This window comes from Phoenix dactylifera, chromosome 5, assembly GCF_009389715.1.
Source record: "Phoenix dactylifera cultivar Barhee BC4 chromosome 5, palm_55x_up_171113_PBpolish2nd_filt_p, whole genome shotgun sequence".
Taxonomy (NCBI): domain Eukaryota; kingdom Viridiplantae; phylum Streptophyta; class Magnoliopsida; order Arecales; family Arecaceae; genus Phoenix; species Phoenix dactylifera.
Window position 1 is genome coordinate 14236691 of NC_052396.1, and position 21282 is coordinate 14257972.

Sequence of the window (21282 nt, forward strand, 5' to 3'; positions counted from 1 at the left end):
ACTTCTACATACCTGCAGATGGATATTAAGGCAATAAAGGGGAAGTTAAAATGGGAAATTTAAACAAGTACTCCTACACTCTTAATTAAAGGCACATGGATAAAGCCCTTGTTTATGATGGTTATGGAATAATAACCTGACCATCAGCTTGATATATGCAACCAATCTATACTATTCTTTTTCTAGATATAGAATAAGAATAATATTAATTTTCTCAAGCCAATTTTATTAGTTTTTCCTACGCACAGGAATACATGCAGAAATTCTATTCATAGCTTCGACTTTTATTTTAGAAACCTACCATTGGTTTTCATAGGGAAGCATTTGGAACCAAATTCTCTTTGATGAATTATAGGCTAACATATACAACTCTCTCTCTCTCTCTCTCTCTCTCTCTCTCTCTCTCTATATATATATATATATATATATATATATATATATATAGATATGTATATTCAACTATTATTTTGGTGATGTTATATGGATATTTCAATTTTGATGATATATATTTTACATATTTTCATATGGTGGCACTATATAAAGGTTTTGATTGATGGCTTTGTCTTGTATATTGTTTCTAGCAAATAGGCACTTGCAATGCATATTTATATTTTGTATGATCATGATCATATAAAATAAGTTAGTCTTGTAATTAGGTTTTCTCCCTTATATTTGCCTAGTTAGCATTTTCAATTTTTTTTATTTGATTATTCTCATGGAGAGAACCTTCCTTTTTTACTTATATATGTATCATATTTCACTCATATCCTTTTTATTACTTCAAATATCAACTAACTGAATTGGTATCAATCTAGAAAAGGGAATTTCAAAAAATCAAAATTCTTACTATCCATTAGGAAATTTTACACACAACTTCAAGTCAATGTTTCCAAAATAGTTATGATTACAATTTTTTTAGAAAAATGCTATTCATGCATACAATATAGATATTTTCCTATTTTAAAGCTATCATTTTTAAGCAAAGTATATTCGTGAAGGGATAATATATCTGCTTTTATATTTAATTTATTTTTATTTATGATTTAATATTTTAATATCTTGGCGGTCAATGACCCATTCATTAGATATTCAATTGATAAGAAGAGATACTACACTTCATCTTAGCCAAAAGACCAAGGAAAGTATGAATTTAGGATTTATAAGTAAGGCTTTCGCTAATGGATTTTCTAAATTGATAAAATTAGGTTAAACTTAATTAAAGTCAAGCCTCAATCATTCTTAACTAAAACTTGAACTTAGGTTTTATTTGATTTCAATAAATCCGTTTCGAAAGGTTATTTATTTAAAAAATAATAACATTTAAAATAAATATTATATTTCAAAAATTCTTCTCGTAAAACTAATTGGTTTTTCTCTCTCTTGCAACCAAACATGCACTTAGCTTGAATAAATTTGAATCAAACATTGTACATGTTTCACACAAGTTCAATTCAAATGAAGATCATCAAGCTAATTAAAATAGGCTCATGCTCAACTTAGTTAAAAAGTATGATAGATCAAATAGTAAATTGACCAAACTTGATCTCAAATTTCTTTCTTGAAATTAGTTTGAAGCCAACCTTGATCAGGTCCAGACACTATCAAGCTCAATTGTAAATTTGTAATTTATAGTCGACAACTTATTAAGAAAAATTCTTGGGGAAAGTAGTAGAAAAGCCGTGATTTGTCCCTTTCTGAACGTTTATCCATTTACTCGTTAACCATGCACATAGCTGTTGATCCTTGGCTCCCAATCTATAGGTGACAATTTATGACCTGGCCTATCAATCCGTTCATAAAGCAGATTTGGATTTGACATAAACAAGTTTGGAACATAAATGGGTTAATCCATCTAGATCTGTTTATTAAATAAATTAGGTTCAAGTTCAAATCTTTGATCCATTAAACCCATTTTGACCTATTTAATAATTAAGTTGGGTCATAGCTTATTTGAAACTTACTTAATTTATTTTTGATCTATTTAATCTGACCTATTTAACTTGTTTAATCTATTTAAATTTATTTATCTGTTGAAATCCGTCTAATCCATTAATCTATTTATCCTGACTGAACCTATTTAATAATTAGATTATATGTGAGTTGGATTGGACTATCTGTTTACTAAATAGATTAGATTTAGATTTAAAATTTTAATTTATTTAATAAATAAATTGAATTTAGGTTGATGGATTTTTAATCGGATCGATACCCAATCTGGGCTGATCCGACCCAACCCGATTTGCGACTCAATCCAAATCCATCGACACTCCTCCCTCTCCTTTTTCTTCCAATCCTCCAGCCGATATTTTCTTCTTTTCGGGAGGAAAAAACAATGGCTGCTTCTTGCTTCACTCGCTTCTCTCTCCCGCCTTACATCCCATCATCCCTCAAGAGGTCCGTAATCCCTCTTCCGTCCGAGTTTCTCCTTCTCTCTCTTTGGCATTCCATCTTACATCTTTCATGCAGAGCCATACCATTGCCGGCAACCCTCCTGTCTTCGCGACAGCAGTTTCGATTCCCAAATGTGCTCGTCAGCGCTACAAACCGCCGCCCGATCTTTCTGAGGTATTCGAATAAATCTGTTCGCCTCTGTATTTTCTTCTTTGGTTTCTTGTTGTGGCCAAAAAATTGTCGACAGAATTAGGTCGATGTCAACGGATGGGAGTCCGGAAGCAGTTGAAGTCCCTCGATCGGTGCCTGTCAATGTCGCCCATGAGCTCCTTCAAGATGGACATCGGTACCTGGATGTCAGGTTGGTTCTGAAGTAGAAATAATGTGTAGAGAGGAGGAAAGAAAGAATAGAGTGCTTTTCTTGTCATGTCAGGTAGTTAAGTGCTGCATCTTGGTTTAGTTAAATGAATGTTATTCTACTTTGAGTGGTTTTGTAGGACGCCTGAGGAGTTCCAAGCTGGGCATCCGGTGGGAGCTACTAACATCCCGTACATGCTCAAGTCTGGATCAGGTGAGAATTTTAAACCACTGATTTTGTTGTATTATTCTGATGGATGGACTCTATATTTTGTTTTAGAAATATGTATTGTTTAATGTCCTGTTTTCTGTTTTATGATTGAGCAGGGGAGGTTTAGTTATTTATCTCTTGATTGGTGTCAGTTATTGCTTTGCTTTAGTCCTGATCAGGGATAAGTGCTTCTGTGCATTTATAATAATTATAAAGAAATGCAGTGGAATGCAAGAAAATCTTTGTGAAATTTATATCAACTCTACAATTTACCGGAAAGCAAAGCTAACATAATTCGCATAGAAAAAACTATTATCAAAGAGAATTTCTTCTTAACGAGTCCTATAATATACATAAATACTTGTGTAGAACAGCCATCGGCATAGACACCCTTGCATGTATGTATATATGTTTGTCAATGTGTATATCTATACATGTATGCACATGTGTGTGTCAATATTCTCCCCTTGGAAACACCTTGTCTAAGTTGATAATGTTTGGACAATCTTGGAAGATGTGAGCATGACCCGTATATTGTATAAAACCAGCTCACGATACATGTTAACATCATTAACGTTGAGGCTCCCTAAGGGCTGGTTATGTTCTGGGTTGAAATTATCTTCTCCATGCTGCAGAAATAGAGGTATCCACTGTGGATGCAAGGTGGAATAAATCCGAACTTGAAGTTGCGATAGATGATTGGACCATGCTTTGATTACTACTTGAATATTAACGTCGTGCTTCTTGAGCCAATCTCAAAGTCTATCTGGCCTGCGTTGCTTCCCAGTGGATCTTTTATTTCCAGTGTGTATCAAAGATCATCTAACCCTAACAATATAGAGTTATTCTTTGAAGGAGGAACATTCGCAAGAGAGGGGTTGGGATTGATTTGAAAATACACCCATTCTGTTCTTATTTAAAAGCGGAAAAGTGAGGGGACCAAAAGTAGGATCAGGAGTGTGATAGTGGAATGCCCATCTCACTTCAACTAGGTGATCAGTTGTCCTGAGGGTTTATGGTAGTTTGTATTAAAGTTTACATTATGTGGAATCTTTAGCAATTGTTTTTGAAATTAGTGTTACTTAGTAAAATTAGACATGGAGTGATAGATCATATGATATGTGAGAAGAGTTGATAAGGAAGCTGGGTATTGAGAAATGTAGGAGAATATTGTTACTAAGATAAAACAATTTATCTGTATTATTTTTAATGGGATAAGGTTGCATGTTTGGATTTTTCATTTGTGGCTGAGTACCTTCTCATAGCTAGACTCTTGTCAGATATGGCATTGGAAAAATACTCTATCTAACTTTCCCATGGCCTACTTAGAAAGATTTCTATTCGCCCATCCCTAAAGCTAAGTTTGGTTTGGGAATGAGAAATATGGGAATAGCAAAAGTTATGTTTATGGGGATAACTATGCCATGAGTTATTCCAATTTTTGTTCGGCTACAATCTTTGGAATAGATTTTGGATGAGATCATTTTTCTTCCATAAAAAAAAGAAATAAAGTAGGCATAAGTGTTAGCTTTATGCCAATAATAGCTTATAATAGCTTCCCCTTGGAATAGTTCGCTTGGTATAAGCAAGTTTTGTCTGTCACAACTGTTACTGTTTATGTCTGTTTTCTGAAGGTTGTTTGGCAAGCATAAGGCTTCTTCCAAGCCTTATGCATGCTTTATTTCCCAACGGACTCTACCTAAGGGATAGGACTCTCACCTCCCTTTCGGCTTCTCAAGCTGTCTTGAATATGTGGCTTCTCACGTTATCTTGGAATATGATTCACTGGATAATAGGAACCATGATTGGCTCATGGCCAGCCCTACAAGGGCCCATGCTACAGTCTTCCCTAGTCACACGAGCCATGGGCAGGGTCCACTCTCATTCGATATATAATGACCTACAACCTTACTCAAAAAGGCTAGCCAGAACTTTATTTGGATTTCTTGGCCTTCTTATAGTATCTAAGATCTTTCTAACATGCAACCCATGTGGGACTAAACACATGCACATCCAACATCCGGTTCACCACATTGCATCCTTGAGATCTTTATTGTTGCCTCTATCTTCAACACCCCTACCATGCATCCACAACCTAGCTGTGTGCTGCAGATGCACCAAGCTTGATAACTCACTTTGTCCTTAAGATCTTTATCTCATCTCTTCTATATTTGAAATTCTCACCTGCTTTCTCTCTGCAGTAAACAGAGATAAGGCAGCCATGTACTAGCCTGAGCCATGTTCATATGGATTATTTTAGTTGGTTCGAAAGGATCCAAAAAAGTTAAAAGATCCAAAACTTCTACCTTAGTATTAAAAGGTATATGCTCATCATGTTGTTTAAATTCTTAAGACATCACCTTTGGTTTGGCTGGGTTCTAAAGTTTTTGGCCTTTTTTAAGTATGGACATTCATATATAAATAATGGCATTCACCTCTTTGTTTTATCTAATTGAAATAAGAAATGGACATGGAATCTAAAAATTCCACTGTGTAAACATTAAGAGCAATGATGAGATTTAACTTCGTGGCCAAATACGTGCATGGAGTTTGTCGTTTTAACCTTATATATGACCTAAATGGAAGATGTGCAAGTGGCGTTTAACCTGGAGCATGGTCCAATTCTAAAGAAAATGAAAATGAGGACCTTTACTTTTGGGTGAGTTTAGACAAAAATATGAAGTCACGATTTTTGCTGCTGAAATCAGTGACAGAGAGGTTATGAATTTTGATGATATAATTGTTAGATGTATGCCCTAGAAGCCAATCTGGCTGACACATTGTTAATTCTAGGGACATAATTTTGTACTTGACTATTTATTATTGAATAAATAAAAAGCATCTTTTCATTCATATTACTTATGTGTCTATGAATCGTCCAAGAAATTAATAAGATGATGATGCATATTCTCAAGAGTTGAGAATTTGAGCCATGTATCATTGGTGATTAATTTCTAAATGCTTCTGATCAATGGATCATCACGAGGACGGTGATCGATCCGATCAGTGCACAGATCACTTTTCTTCTGGATGGACGAGACTTGAGTCCACAGTGTAGGGACACTGAAGTGATAGTGCAGGTGCTTGTTAGAGAACAAGGGTACTGAGCGTGACCAAGACAAGAAGTCACTTGGATGTCTATCCACTCGTCAGTGACTTGCTTGATGTTGCAGTAGTATGACTGGTCCTTTGACCTGCGGTGCTTCAGCTACTCACAATGAGGTTATTGTAGTTTGACTATACGTATACATGGTCTCTAGTCATATGGGTCCTTGTGGTGTAGATTGGCTGCAGTAAGTTCACTGTAGGAGTAGGGTATGCACTTACATGGAATCTATTGACCTTGATAGAAGAGGAGTGATCCTATGTGATTTGTTAGACTGAGTTCTAAGACCTTGGCCAGGGCAGCAATATAAAATGGAGAAAGAGTTTTCCACTAACGAACTCGAGTCGAAAAAATCTTGACATATGACAGACGAAGGAGTTTGACGAGTTATCCATGACCTCTGTCCTGTAGGGATCCACGATAGTAGGACTGTATCACACGATAACTGCACCTAGAGGTTCATCATTCTATTCTACTGGGTAGCCACTACATGCTGCTAGGTGTCACTGGTGGATGGTGGGACTCACAGGGTTATCTCGATGATCGATAAACCCTAAAGAGTAGAGTTGGAATCGTTCCAATCCGTTGAAAGGAGTTTTCAATGATATTATGATAGAGATCATAATATATCTCACTACCAGTCAGAGTAGAACCTATGGGGTCACACACACTAGAAGTATTGACCGATCCGATGGTTGAATCGTGATTAGGAATCACAAGTAATCAATTCGATTGATATTCAGTTGAAGAAGGAACAATGGAATTAATTAATTGGACTTAAACACAAATCCTACTTCGAGTAGGATTCCTAGAGTCCTAATTGGATTAGGACTGGGAATCCTAGTTGGAGTAGGACTGGGATTCCTACTTGGAGTAGGATTCCTACAATCCTAATTAGATTAGGAGTTTTGAATTAAAATTGGATTCCTACTTGGAGTAGGATTCCTAGAGTCCTAATCGGATTAGGACTTCGGATTCAAATTAGAGTCCTAATTGGATTAGGACTAAAATTAAATAAGTCTTAATTGGATTAGGGTTTCTTAAGTCCTAATTAATTATTAATCTCATGAATCAACATGACTCCTAATTGGTTTAGGATTGAAGAGTTCAATTGAGTCATGGTTCATTCAAGTTCTAATTGGATTAGAACTAGCATAGATTGAACCCGATTGATTCATGATTTGGTTAAACCCTAATTAGATTAGGACTAAACCAAATAGGGGCCACCTAATCCTCCTTAGAGGAGGACTAGGGCAATATGAGAGGGAGGGGCTCACGCCCCTCCTCCTTTGATTCTTTGGTGCGGCAACACAAGAGGGGCCGGCGCCCCTCTTGGTAATGGATCAAGGGCTCCTAATTTGTAGGAGCCCTAGATGCTATTTAAGAGGAGTTTTTTGGAGGCTGACCTAATAGAAGAAGCCCTCTTCCTCTTGTGCCGTGGCCACCCTCTCCCCTTCCCTTGTTTCAGCCGCAAGCAAGAAGAAAGGAAAAAGGAAGCTTGGCGGCCTGCTCCCTCCTCCTTTGCTTCATCCAACGCAAGGAAAGACTAGGGCAGCAAGATGCTTTGATTCTTCTTCATCATCCCTTCTTCTTCTTCCTCCTCTCTAGCACAATCAAGGGTTGATTGAAAGAGAGGAGATCAGCCATCAAAACATATCTCTGCAAGGGAGCTAGCACCCCGGGGAGATTAGAGCGTTTGGATTGGTCCTCTGCTTCGTGTGGATACCCGTAGAGGCCGGGCACTTGAACGGCTTCAAGCGAACCTTCATCCTAAACCACGAACTTCAGTTTGCGGTGATCATCTACCCGCACAAGGTGAAGATCTGATCTTCTAATTAGATTAAAAGTTTTTAATCCTTATCTATCTACGAACGGTTTTGAACAACGTTCATGCGATGAACGGTTGATCCCGCGCATGCCTCTTTCGCTGCATCTGAATTTTTTTAAATTTCAGCGGCATGATCGGGGTTTTCTAACAGTGGTATCAGAGCCTAGGCTTCGTAGATTAAGATAAGGATTAATTATTAGTAGGCTTATTAGATCTGAAAATTGAAAGATTATGCATGCTGAAAATTTTCTGCATGCAGATTTTTTTCTAGGGTGCTGATTTTTGCATGCTGATTTTTATGTGATAAGATGATGATTCTAATTGCATTGTTAATGAGATTACAAAGTTTAGAATCATGATTAGCATGATCAGCAACCTATGTCATGAGATAATCAGTTAGTTTTCAGATCTGAAAATTATAATTGCTGCATGTGGTGATGATCATAGGATTCAAACCCTTTTGGTATCAAATGTAATGACCTGCGATGCGATCTGTGATGTCATGTAATTTTTCAGATGCTTGCATGCATCTTATTTGATGTTTTGAGAGGCCTGCGTGCCTCCTAAAAGGAGATGTAATCTATTATTATTTTTATTTTACATCTGGTTGTATTTTTGTGATGTGATGTACGTCAACGATCAAGTTGAAGACAAGGCATGAGATGAACAGGTGATCTAAGCGGTTGATGGCGATTGGATCAAGAGTTGATTAAGGATCGAATCAAGGAGGCTTGGAACCAATTCAAGAGTTGAAGACCAGTTGATCGATTGACGTGCATGTGCTTGTAATACGACCTAACTAGAATCCATGATCATCACCTATTTAAAGTTTAGCTTTAATTATTGCTGCGATTATAACTGCCTGCAATGTGCCGTTTGCATGTGATGTGAATGAGAGTCGGGTAGATAGGTTTACATGTGATGTAGCAAACCCAATTGAGACCTAAATTAAAACCTCCTCAATCAAGTCGAGAGAGAACCGACATGAGCAAGTCATATTAGATTAATTGATCTAATTGGTGTCTAGGAAAGCATGAAAGGTGGTTACTTAATTAGGACCTTACTCTCTGAGTGAGGGGAGCCTCCCACCTGCTTACCTGGCCAATTGTTCGATTACCTCTTATGAAGAGCTCAAGTTGCAAACACTAAGACCTGATTAACCAATATTAAGTCAATAGGTCTTCCACTGTAGTAGAGCTGCTAAGGTCTTTCTGATGTTGATTTGTCTCGGCTGGATACAGTGGTCAAGTTGCATCGGGGGGCTGGACCTCTCTATAGACATGAGATGTTGTAGAGTAAAGGTGGGGTTGGGCACCAATAATTGTTAGATGAGGATCCAATGACAACTTTATTTCTACGGTTATACGGTGGGTCTGACTTAACTAAGAAATGGGACCAATAACTGTTAGGTGAGGTCTTCATGGCTTAGAGACCAAGTTACACTGCAACATGCTTGAGAAGCATTGTACAAGAGTTGTACATTCATCAATCTATGTGTCACCAATAACTGTTAGGAGAGGTGGCATGTAAATCGATGGGACCGCAGTACCCACTAGAAATCCTAGTCGTGTGGGATTTTCGTTTTCCTACCAGGGGAGTGTGAGGAATTCGAGAAAATAGTGGGAGTTACATTTGTTCTAAAAGACCTTAGAACAGATTAGGATCAAGTACAAAAGTCTAACTAGAATCTTTACTCTCTAAGGATTATAAAGTCAGCTTCTAGACTCTTAACTCATATCCTATAGAACAACTGTTTGACCAAACCCAATTATAAAGATTGGCTCAGCAAATTTCAAAAATAGTTTTGAATTGTGAGAAATTCGGGTATATGCTAGACCATGGAATTCCCATGTTACCAATCCGTCCGATCACTGATCAGCGTAAGACGCTTGTTAAGTGGACGAACAATGACAATAAAGTTAGGTGCTACACAATGGCATCCATGTCCAATGCATTACAATGCCAGCATGAGAACATGAAGACTGCCAGGGACATATTAAATCACCTGCAAGAGTTGTATGGTGATCAGAGTCACGCAGCTCGGTTTGAAGTGTCCAAGAGGCTCTTCAAAGCCAAGATGCACGATGGGCAGTCTGTCCATGATCATGGTTTGACCATGATAAAGGACTTAGAGAAGCTTGAGAAGCTTGGCATGACCATGCACAAGGAATTGCAAACGGATTTGATTCCGCAATCCCTTCCAGCTTCATATGAATAGTTTATAGTAAACTACCATATGAACAAGGTTGTATGCACTAAAATAAAATTATTAAATAAATTGGTAACTACCTTAGGGACCTTGAAGAAGTTCAAGGGGTATTGTTTTCGCTGTCAAGTTGGTTTCTACTTTCAAGAGAGAGTCTATTTGGAAGAAGAAGAAGCCTGCGAAGAAGCAGAAGACTAAGAAAACACCAAGTAAGGAAGTTCCAAGAAAAAGGCCAATTGCAAGGAAAAGTGTTTCCATTGCATAATGGACGGCCATTGGAAGAGGAACTGTCCTACATACATGGGAAGCATAAAGAACATGAAGGGTGACAGACCTTCAGAAGGTTTGTCAGATATGCTCAGGATACTTAGGGACTGTTACATATTGCTAGCAGAAATTTGATTTCTGTATTTTATTTAGCACAGAAAGATTTTTATTTATTTGAAAATTAAATTGATTCAAAATGGTTATATGATTGACAGTCTCTATCACATACATATCGATGTATCTGTGAATATATCTGAGCAAACAGTGAATACCATAGGATCTAATAGATCCAAAAATGAGATAAATCTAAAGTATTTATGGCACCTCAGGCTTGGCCATATAGGAGAAGACAAAATAAACAAATTGGAGAAACATGAGCTTTTGGGCTCATTGACTTTCGAGTCATATTTGATTTGTGAATTCTGCCTTCAAGAAAAGATGGCCAAATTATCCTTTGTAGGACACAGGGAGGTCCACTGAAATACTTACCCTAATACACACTGATGTGTGTGGCCCATTCGATGCGCAGGCTAGGGGTTGTAATTTTTTACTTTATTTTACCGATGATTACTCACGGTATGGATATGTGTATGAGACACAAATATGAAACTTTTGAAAGGTTCAAAAAGCTTAGATATGAAGTAGAAAAATAAACACAAAAACTTATTAAGGTTCTTCGATCAGATCGAGGAAGTGAATACCTTAATGGAGAGTTCCGTGATTATCTCAAGGAGAATGGTATAGTTTCATAATGGACTCCTCCTGGTACACCTCAGCTCAATGGAGTGTCAGAGAGGAGGAATCGGACTCTATTGATATGGTCCAGTCCATGATGAGCTTCACTAATTTACCCTTGTTTCTTTAGATAGATGCCCTATTTTCAGCTATTTACTTGTTGAATAGAGTTCTCTCTAAATCCGTTCCTACCACACCGTATGAGACATAGCATGGTAAGAAACCAAGTCTTGGTCATCTCAAGATTTGGGGATGTCCGGCCCACGTCAAGAGACTACAGGCGGACAAACTAGAGGCTAGGACCATAAGTGCTTGTTTTATAGGATATCCTAAAGAGTCATTAGGATACAGTTTTTACGTCTCAGAGGATCACAATGTATTTGTGAGCCGTCATGCCATCTTCTTGGAAAACCAGTTTATCCTTGATAGAGGCAGTGGGAGGAAAATTGAGCTTGAAGAGAAAGTCTCTGAAAAGCAACGAGTCATGGATTCTATCGAACCCATTCATACAGAGCCAGTACACGATGTCCCTCGACCACCTCGTAGATCTAGTAGGGTCTCCCATCCTCCCGATAGATACTTAGGTATACTAGAAGAGGATACCGAGGAAATGTTCCTAGTGGGAGATAGGGATCATACACAAGATCCCAAAACCTACGACGAGGCGATATCTGATATCGATTCCGAGAAATGGCTGGAAGCCATGAAGTCAGAGTTAGACTCCATGCATTCCAACCAAGTCTGGACCTTAGTAGATCCACCAGAAGGTATTGTACCTATTGGATGCAAATGGATCTACAAAAGGAAAATAGGTTCGGATGGAGAGGTAGAAACCTATAAGGCAAGGCTTGTGGCGAAAGGGTATAGTCAGTGCGAAGGCATTGACTATCAGGAGACCTTTTCACCTGTAGCCATGCTAAAATCCATCCGAACATTGCTTGCCATTGCAGCATTTCATGATTATGAAATCTGGCAGATGGATGTGAAAGCTGCTTTCCTGAATGGATATCTTGATGAAGATATCTATATGGAACAGCCTTTGGGTTTCACTTCCAGTGATGGAGATCACAAGGTCTGCAAGCTGCAAAGGTCCATCTATGGACTAAAGCAAGCATCTCAGAGTTGGAACACTCGTTTCGATGACGCAATCAAAACGTTTGATTTCATCAAAAACGAAGAGGAACCGTGTGTTTATAAAAGGGTTAGTGGGAGTGCTGTCGTATTTCTCGTACTGTACGACATCCTCCTGATAGGGAATGATATTCTCATGCTAACCTCGGTCAAGGTCTGGTTGTCAAAAAGATTCTTCATTAAAGACCTTGGGGAAGCATCCTATATTTTGGGAATAAAGGTCTATAGAGATAGATCTAAAAGGATGCTTGGCCTATCACAGAAGATGTACATAGAGGAAGTGCTGAAAAGGTTCAGCATGGAAAACTCTAAAAGGGGTCTCTTACCCCTAAGGCATGGAATTCATCTCTCCAAGAAGATGTGCCCCAACACATCTGAAGAGATTCAACGCATGAGCAAGATACCCTATGCATCGGCAATAGGGAGCCTCATGTATGCATGCTATGTACATGACTTGATATAGCACATGCTGTGAATGTCACGAGCATATGTCAATCAGATCCAGGCAAGAAGCACTGGATAGCTGTGAAGATCAGTCTTAAGTGCTTGAGAAGAACTAAGGACATGTTCTTGGTCTTTGGGAGAAGATCAGAGTTGAAGGTAGAAGGATGCACACATATTGATGATAGAAAGTCTACATCAGAATATGTGCAATGGTGGTTCAGTAAATTGGAAGAGTTCCAAACAACCGATCATTATAGATTCTACCTTAGAAGCTGAATGTTAAGCCGTATCTAAGGGTGCAGTGGAAACCTTCTGGTTAAAAGTTCATTGCAGAGTTAGGTGTAATGTCATTAGATGCCATAACACTTTACTGCGATAACATTGGCACCATAGCACTAGCTATGGAGCCAAGGTCTCATCAGAAGTCCAAGCACATTGAGCGGCGCTTCCACCTCATACGCGACTATGTTGAGAAGAAATATGTAAAGGAGCAGAGAGTAGACTCCGCGGATAACGTGGCAGACCCGTTCACCAAGCAGCTAAGTCAGCAAAAGACTGAAGCCCACCTTGAGAAGATGGGGCTTAGATATATGACTGATTGGCTTTAGTGCAAGTGAGAGATTGTTAGATGTATGCCCTAGAAGCCAATCTGGTTGACACATTGTTAATTCTAGGGACATAATTTTGTACTTGACTATTTATTATTAAATAAATAAAAGGCATCTTTTCATTCATATTATTTATGTGTCTATGAATCGTCCAAGAAATTAACAAGATGATGATGCATATTCTCAAGATTTGAGAATTTGAGCCATGTATCATTGGTGATTAATTTCTAAATGCTCCTAATCAATGGATCATCACGAGGACGGTGATCGATCCGATCAGTGCACAGATCACTTTCCTTCTGGATGGACGAGACTTGAGTCCACAGTGTAGGGACACTGAAGTGATAGTGCAGGTGCTTGTTAGAGAACAAGGGTACTGAGCGTGACCAAGACAAGAAGTCACTTGGATGTCTATCCACTCGTCAGTGACTTGCTTGATGTTGCAGTAGTATGACTGATCCTTTGACCTGCGGTGCTTCAGCTACTCACAGTGAGGTTATTGTAGTTTGACTACACGTATACATAGTCTCTAGTCATATGGGTCCTTGTGGTGTAGATTGGCTGCAGTAAGTTCACTGTAGGAGTAGGGTATGCACTTACATGGAATCTATCGACCTTGATAGAAGAGGAGTGATCCTATGTGATTTGTTAGACTGAGTTCTAAGACCTTGGCCAGGGCAGTAATATAAAGTGGAGAAAGAGTTTTCCACTAACGAACTCGAGTCGAATAAATCTTGACATATGACAGACGAAGGGGTTTGACGAGTTATCCATGACCTCTGTCCTGTAGGGATCCACGATAGTAGGACTGTATCACACGATAACTGCACCTAGAGGTTCATCATTCTATTCTACTGGGTAGCCACTACATGCTGCTAGGTGTCACTGGTGGATGGTGGGACTCACAGGGATTATCTCGATGATCGATAAACCCTAAAGAGTAGAGTTGGAATCGTTCCAATCCATTGAAAGGAGTTTTCAATGATATTGTGATAGAGATCATAATATATCTCACTACCAGTCAGAGTAGAACCTATGGGGTCACACACACTAGAAGTATTGACCGATCCGATGGTTGAATCGTGATTAGGAATCACAAGTAATCAATTCGATTGATATTCAGTTGAAGAAGGAACAATGGAATTAATTAATTGGACTTAAACACAAATCCTACTTCGAGTAGGATTCCTAGAGTCCTAATTGGATTAGGACTGGGAATCCTAGTTGGAGTAGGACTGGGATTCCTACTTGGAGTAGGATTCCTACAATCCTAATTAGATTAGGAGTTTTGAATTAAAATTGGATTCCTACTTGGAGTAGGATTCCTAGAGTCCTAATCGGATTAGGACTTCGGATTCAAATTAGAGTCCTAATTGGATTAGGACTAAAATTAAATAAGTCCTAATTGGATTAGGGTTTCTTAAGTCCTAATTAATTATTAATCTCATGAATCAACATGACTCCTAATTGGGTTAGGATTGAAGAGTTCAATTGAGTCATGGTTCATTCAAGTTCTAATTGGATTAGAACTAGCATAGATTGAACCCGATTGATTCATGATTTGGTTAAACCCTAATTAGATTAGGACTAAACCAAATAGGGGCTACCTAATCCTCCTTAGAGAAGGACTAGGGCAATATGAGAGGGAGGGGCTCATGTCCCTCCTCCTTTGATTCTTTGGTGCGGCAACACAAGAGGGGCCGGCGCCCCTCTTGGTAATGGATCAAGGGCTCCTAATTTGTAGGAGCCCTAGATGCTATTTAAGAGGAGTTTTTTGGAGGCTGACCTAATAGAAGAAGCCCTCTTCCTCTTGTGCCGTGGCCACCCTCTCCCCTTCCCTTGTTTCAGCCGCAAGCAAGAAGAAAGGAAAAAGGAAGCTTGGCGGCCTGCTCCCTCCTCCTTTGCTTCATCCAACGCAAGGAAAGACTAGGGCAGCAAGATGCTTTGATTCTTCTTCATCATCCCTTCTTCTTCTTCCTCCTCTCTAGCACAATCAAGGGTTGATTGAAAGAGAGGAGATCAGCCATCAAAACATATCTCTGCAAGGGAGCTAGCACCCCGGGAAAATTAGAGCGTTTGGATTGGTCCTCTGCTTCGTGTGGATACCCGCAGAGGCCGGGCACTTGAACGGCTTCAAGCGAACCTTCATCCTAAACCACGAACTTCAGTTTGCGGTGATCATCTACCTGCACAAAGTGAAGATCTGATCTTCTAATTAGATTAAAAGTTTTTAATCCTTATCTATCTACGAACGGTTTTGAACAACGTTCATGCGATGAACGGTTGATCCTGCGCATGCCTCTTCCGCTGCATCTGAATTTTTTTAAATTTCAGCGGCATGATCGGGGTTTTTTAACAATAATACTTATGACTCTCTAGTACGGTATGTTTCAAGAACAAAACCATACCTTAGAGCAAGGACACATAGGACATATGAAAGCATGACATTAGCAACTTTCTTTGTGAATGCCCATTGCAATTCTGCAAAAATCAAAAGCTTAGTTCATAATATTGTGCATGTAAATTAATGTCTTCTTTTATGGTTTTAAAAATGGAAGAAAAAAATGACACTGTGCATGCCACAATTTGGCAGGATAAGCACATACAAATTGATAATAATTCTTTCGTCTCTCCAGACGCTCTGACCAATCTCTAAAGCAGATTTATGGTACCACAATAAGGTACCAAGTTGTATTTGGTGCTGGTTTGTGGTGATTCAGATTGATTTGCCAATAATGGTCATGGTGTTGCCGACTATCGGATCCTGACTGCTGTGGTGTTGTGCTGACTGATGTAGGTGGGTATGCCCAGTGCATGTATCCTTGCGTAATTTCATTGGTCCTGTTAGATTCATCTCATGGTATAGGGTCTCCATTTCTTTTTGGGTCCATAAGTTCCATCACTACCTACTTTCCTCCTAAGATCTGGGAATGATTAAGAGACCTTACTAATAGCATTGACAAGAAAAGATGAGCGAACCAAATAATTTAGCTAACTAATCTATATTAAATTGCCAGGTTAAGAACATGCTTCCAATCTATAATGTGCTGGTATGTAATGTGCTTGAAAGAGAGACTCCAATTCCAATAATGGTGCTCACACTACGGTATGGCCAACTGGTCGGGATGGCAGGAAAGAAAGTCTAAATAAAGAATGTAAATGGAGTTTCTGCTGCTACATCTGTCAGTGTTAAATAGTGTGATACTTCTTTTTTACAGTTATTTCACCTGGGAATGATCAAGAGACTATACTAATAGCACCGACCAAAAAAAAGGAGCAAACCAAATAATTTAGACAACTACTCTATATTAAATTGCCAGGCTAGGAGAATAACTCCAATCTATAATATGCTGGTATGTAATATATCATGTTAACTTAGTTACTGCTGCTACATCTGTCAGTGTTAATAGTATGACACCATTTTTTTGTACATATTTCACTAACTAGTTGATTCCAAGAAGAGTTTGCAAATCACGACCATCACCATCACTGTTGTCATCATCATCATTTTTGATATCAAGATATGACTTCAGAATATTTTGGATACCATTATTTTGTTAAAAAGACTTTATATACCCTTTTACCTGCCCAATATCTACTTGTGTATTCTTACGGGATTATTTTGTGTTGACATGTGCTATATAGTGTAGTTATGAGTTTTTGAAACTAAAATCTGCTAGGCATGGACCAATTTATAGTCAGGAAATGAAGATCGACCAACTGAAAATATGTTGATTGACATATTATGGCTTCATGAATTCCTGTACCTTGGTATGCTACTCATTGACAGGATCAAGTAGCTGAGAACATAACCTAACTTCCTCAAAGGATTGAAGTTGCAATCCCTAACTATTATATATTCGTACAAATTTTCCTGTTTGTCCTTGAAGGATGAAAATGTGAAAAGTATTTGGTTTGTTCTCATTAATGAGGAAATTATCCTTAAGCATAGAGATTTCTGTTCTCTTGGGCTGTGTCTGGAAGTGGAGCAAGGTGACTTGGAGTAAATAGGCTTTCTCCTACTCTTTACTCCAAGAATAAATTACCCCATCCTACATGATAGAGTACGGTATTCTTGGGTTAAGTGGGGTAAATGGGTTTGGAAGGCAAAAAGTTGTGTACCAACTTTTTTGAAATACCCATTTTATCCTTCCAAAGAAATGGTTTAATCGAAGTGCTTCAATGAATGTTTGGCTAGAAAAGGGTGGAATAACTGGGTTAAACGGCTTCTACTCCCTTTTATTTTGCTTTCAAATGCAACCTTGGCAGCTAGAGAGGACAGAACTACTTTGTTTGTAAAGTGTGTACTTGGATAATTAGAAATATATTTCTTTTCCTAGGCTTAGCATACTCACTGTAAGGTGAGCCTTGGTGCCATGGTTGCTCTCTTTCACCCTTTCCAGAGGTCGCAGCGGTAGTAGCCTCGTGCACTGAGCTGCCCTTTTTTGTTTAGCATACTCGTCAGCTATAGTCATCTATCAAATTTATAGTTTACCATTATTTTACTTTGTTGTATGGTGATTGTTGGGAGTAATTTGTTGGATAAACAAAATAAATGGTAGAAACTGTTTATCGCTCTTGTTTTTCTCATGTTTGGCTAATTTGACTTGTAATTATTTTGCTTGCATGTTCTCCCCTTTGACAGTTGTGTTTTACCTTCTGATATAGGGATGACCAAGAACCCTAACTTCTTAAAGGACGTATCCTCAGTATTTGAGAAGAATGATGCAATAATTGTTGTGAGTTTGCTCAGATTCTTCTCACTCATGCTATACTTCATTTTGTCAGCTTTCTAGCTTATCCATCTTGTTATTTCCTTCACTTTCTAGGGTTGTTTAAGTGGGAAACGGTCGCTAATGGCTGCAACCGAACTTTCATCAGCAGTACGTATTAGTGACATGATTCTGTGCTGTAGAGCATAAACTCCATTATCTTATGGCAAATCCCAGGTCTTAGAGATGCAGGCACTATTTTTATGTCAAGAAATAAACATCATCGCTGCCTTGTAGCATTTGCAAAAAAATTGCTCATCAGTGAAAGCTTCATATGGTTTATTGTAGCATTGTTGTGTGCATCTATACAATGCTGCAGTTCACTTCAGTAACATTTCTTTCATTTTCTGCAGGGTTTTACTGGGATCACTGACATTGCTGGTGGTTATTCAGCTTGGGTACAGAATGGACTTCCGACAGAGCAATAACTGTATTCTAGCAGGCCTATGCATCTGTATACTTTTTCTAGCAGTCTAATTTTGGTGAATTGGTTAGCTAATGGATACACAGTACTAGGGACAGGCAGAATGAGGCCGCCGGGGAAAGAAAAAGAAAGGTGTTGAGCATAAGCTGTACACAAATCGATACATTTGCAGACGATAAAAGCCATCTACACAAAAAGGTAAATATGATGAGTTACCGAAAGTATCATCGGTTAGGGAGGCAAAAATTGTTATGCCTTATGTTATTTGTATCCTGCCAGTAATTGGGTTGTTTAAGCTGCTTGCTGGACAAAAGGAGTCCCTTTTAAGTACATGAAAGTTGCTCCAGGGAAATCTTAGTTGTTGAACAATCCGACATGGTGGGCTAGATGATACACTGCAATATTAAGAAACAAAGGTAGAGGAAAATGCAGAAGACTCGATAACTTCTTGAATTTAATTTCTGCAACCCATCAGCTTTACCCTATAAATTTAGCTTCTTGAAAAATGCTCTGAAATTCGAATTACCCAGTCTTGAAAATTTCAAAAAAAATAAAAATTTATGTTTATTATCCTGCTTGTCATCTTGCACTGCTCGTAGGTCCCTATCCAACGTGGGATTATCGCGTTCCTCGACTTCAGTCAGGTTGGGGACGTGACACACACAAAAGGAGTTAAAGACACCTGATTTCAAACACTCTGAAAGAAGGCAAGAAAGAAAGCAAGAAAGAAAGCAGAGTTCGGATCGGGGACATGACACACACACACAAGGAGTTAAAGATACCTGATTCAAACACCCTGAAAGAAAGCAAGAAAGCAGAGTATGGTCGAATCCTCAGATAACCCGGATCTCCTGCTGCATCTCCACGACCCTCTGCCATGAGGGGCGGAGCGATATCTGATCCCACCACCCGCTCACCATCTTCCTCGACCTGATCAACGAGCGGCACTCGCCGTTCGACGCCAAAAACTGGGCGTTGGGCAGGTGCGAGAGGTCAGCAAGCGTGAACTTGTCCCCCGCCAGGAACTTCGTCTCCTGCAGCCTCTTCTCGTACGTGTCGAGCACCTCGTTCAGCTTCTGTTTGTTCTGCTCGATCTCCTCCTTGTCCTGCTCCAGCTCCATGAGGGGCGCAAATGCCAGGTGGAGCACCAGAGCAGAGCTTGGGGGGTCGAAGCGCCGAGCCTCGGTCTGCAGCCATCGCTCGATCGATGCCCTTTCGAGCGTGCCGGTCCCCAGAAGGTCCTTGTTCCCTTCGTCCACATACTTCTCCGTAATGCGTCGGCATATCTTCCTCGAGTCTGCAATCAAAACAATGCCACCAATCCAAGATCTAAGGCTGTCAGGATGCGGCTGACTTAGCTAGCTAATGTTTTTTCTTACCGACGAGGGTCATCTTCCCTTCTTCCCCGCCCTGACGAAATTTGAATCGTGGGCCCTGCGACACAGAATAGAGCTGATTGGTTATATTTATTCATGCTCGAGTGAGAATAATGCGAAGCTATTTATATATGTAAGTTTAGAGCCATTACCTTGAGGCTAGGCATCCTTTTCAGGCCCTTGTAGTTGTTGGGACGAATGAGCTGGAACTCGACATCCTTCTCGAAGAGGCATGCAAGTACCCTTGCAACCTCAGGCCAGGTTGGGCCAGTGCCGGCTCGAGCCTTAGGCGACTGAGGCGGTCGCCTAAGGCCCCCGGCCCAGGGAAGGCCCCCACCGGAAGATGCTGCAGCTATACAAATACTCATTCCTTCCATTCTCGTCTTCCCCCCTTCGTCTTCCACTCTTATCTTTCATCCCTTCTCTTTTTTGGTTTTGGTCTTGGTTTTCCTTCCCTCACATTACTCCTGATCCAGCTGGGCCATCGGGAAGAAAGATAGGGGGATCGGAGATGGACTTTCTTGGAGGGTGGAGATTCTTTTAATTTTCTCCTCTCGGTTTCTTCTCCCCTCTTGGGTGGTAGAGAGAGAAAAGGAGCTAGAGGGAGTTGAATGGTTGCTGTGCTGTGATGTTGCAGTTGCTGCTTGGGTACTCACTTGAAGGGGAGACGGTGGGATGGGACTTTTATTTATTGGATGGAGTGAATTTCCCATAATGCCCCTACTTTCTCTTATAGAGAGGTGCAATTTTTTTATTACCTTGACAATGAAGTGGCATGAGATAACCATTTCCTATTCGGCTTTTGCTTGACATGGTAAACACTATTGTCAAGCATTATCTTAGTTAATTAATCAGTTTCATGGCCTTTCTTTTCGAGCAATTACTTTTATTTACTTTCATTTAAAAATTATATTAAATTAAAAAAAAATTTTACCTATTTTTATTAAATTTATATATCTTTATTGAAATAGTATACTTGATAGCTATCTATTTCTATATCATTTTTTTAAATATTTTATATTTATTAAAAAAAATATTATTAAAAAAAAGAGGCCTCATTCATTGGATTTGCCTTAGGCCCCCAAATGTATTGGGCCGCCCCTGGGTTGGGCAACCGAACACCTGAACACTCGCCGTCGCCATTGGGTGGAAACGAGGATGATGGAGGAGTGCACTACGAGTCTTCTCGGTTCCAAGGTGATCTGTAGGTAGGTGGTGGAGCGGGGCGGCTTTAATATGGCTGATGGGAGGCAAAATGCATTGCTTCACTGCTACAAAATGTTAAAGGAAAAGAAAAAGAAATAAAGAAAAAGGCAGAGGGTTTAAAGAGAGAGGTTGGCTTATGCCAACTCTGCATGGAATGGTTCCAGGAGCATATATCATGACTGCTTATAGAAAAACTATTGGACACGTCGACCTCGGACCA

At 39.4% G+C, this 21282-nt stretch overlaps 2 protein-coding genes and 1 pseudogene across 3 annotated transcripts; 1 reads left to right on the forward strand and 2 right to left on the reverse strand.

Annotated features, from left to right (window-relative positions):
• Nucleotides 1–1037: 1037 nt before the first annotated feature.
• On the reverse strand, nucleotides 1038–1146 carry LOC120110945 (annotated as a pseudogene).
• A 1095-nt stretch (nucleotides 1147–2241) lies between these two features.
• LOC103723493 (thiosulfate sulfurtransferase 16, chloroplastic-like) lies at nucleotides 2242–18849 on the forward strand. 2 transcript variants are annotated; one of them, XM_039126866.1, is made up of 7 exons: nucleotides 2242–2394; nucleotides 2467–2565; nucleotides 2645–2752; nucleotides 2889–2962; nucleotides 17953–18023; nucleotides 18114–18167; nucleotides 18410–18849. In XM_039126866.1, the coding sequence occupies exons 1-7, from the start codon at nucleotides 2333–2335 to the stop codon at nucleotides 18482–18484; spliced, it is 543 nt and encodes a 180-aa protein (XP_038982794.1). In that variant the 5' UTR covers nucleotides 2242–2332; the 3' UTR covers nucleotides 18485–18849. The 2 variants fall into 2 exon arrangements, with proteins under 2 accessions (XP_038982794.1, XP_038982793.1); XM_039126865.1 differs by having other exon boundaries at nucleotides 2243–2394; nucleotides 2639–2752.
• Nucleotides 18751–20353, reverse strand: LOC120110901 (glutathione S-transferase F10-like). Its single transcript, XM_039126864.1, has 3 exons — nucleotides 20009–20353; nucleotides 19860–19914; nucleotides 18751–19777 (listed from the first exon to the last, which is right to left on the reverse strand). Exons 1-3 carry the CDS (start codon nucleotides 20231–20233, stop codon nucleotides 19314–19316), a joined length of 744 nt encoding a protein of 247 aa, XP_038982792.1. The 5' UTR covers nucleotides 20234–20353; the 3' UTR covers nucleotides 18751–19313.
• Between the last annotated feature and the right edge of the window lie 929 nt (nucleotides 20354–21282).

What these genes read in the sequence shown, in the direction of transcription:
- LOC103723493 (XM_039126865.1), top strand. Translation starts at nt 2,333, where the DNA reads ATGGCTGCTTCTTGCTTCACTCGCTTCTCTCTCCCGCCTTACATCCCA. An exon ending in CATGCTCAAGTCTGGATCAG is followed by an intron (nt 2,963 to 17,952) that starts GTGAGAATTTTA and finishes CTTCTGATATAG; the next exon opens with GGATGACCAAGAACCCTAAC. An exon ending in AGAATGATGCAATAATTGTT is followed by an intron (nt 18,024 to 18,113) that starts GTGAGTTTGCTC and finishes TTCACTTTCTAG; the next exon opens with GGTTGTTTAAGTGGGAAACG.
- LOC120110901 (XM_039126864.1), bottom strand. Translation starts at nt 20,233, where the DNA reads ATGGAAGGAATGAGTATTTGTATAGCTGCAGCATCTTCCGGTGGGGGC. An exon ending in AAAGGATGCCTAGCCTCAAG is followed by an intron (nt 19,915 to 20,008) that starts GTAATGGCTCTA and finishes TCTGTGTCGCAG; the next exon opens with GGCCCACGATTCAAATTTCG. An exon ending in AGGGAAGATGACCCTCGTCG is followed by an intron (nt 19,778 to 19,859) that starts GTAAGAAAAAAC and finishes TTTTGATTGCAG; the next exon opens with ACTCGAGGAAGATATGCCGA.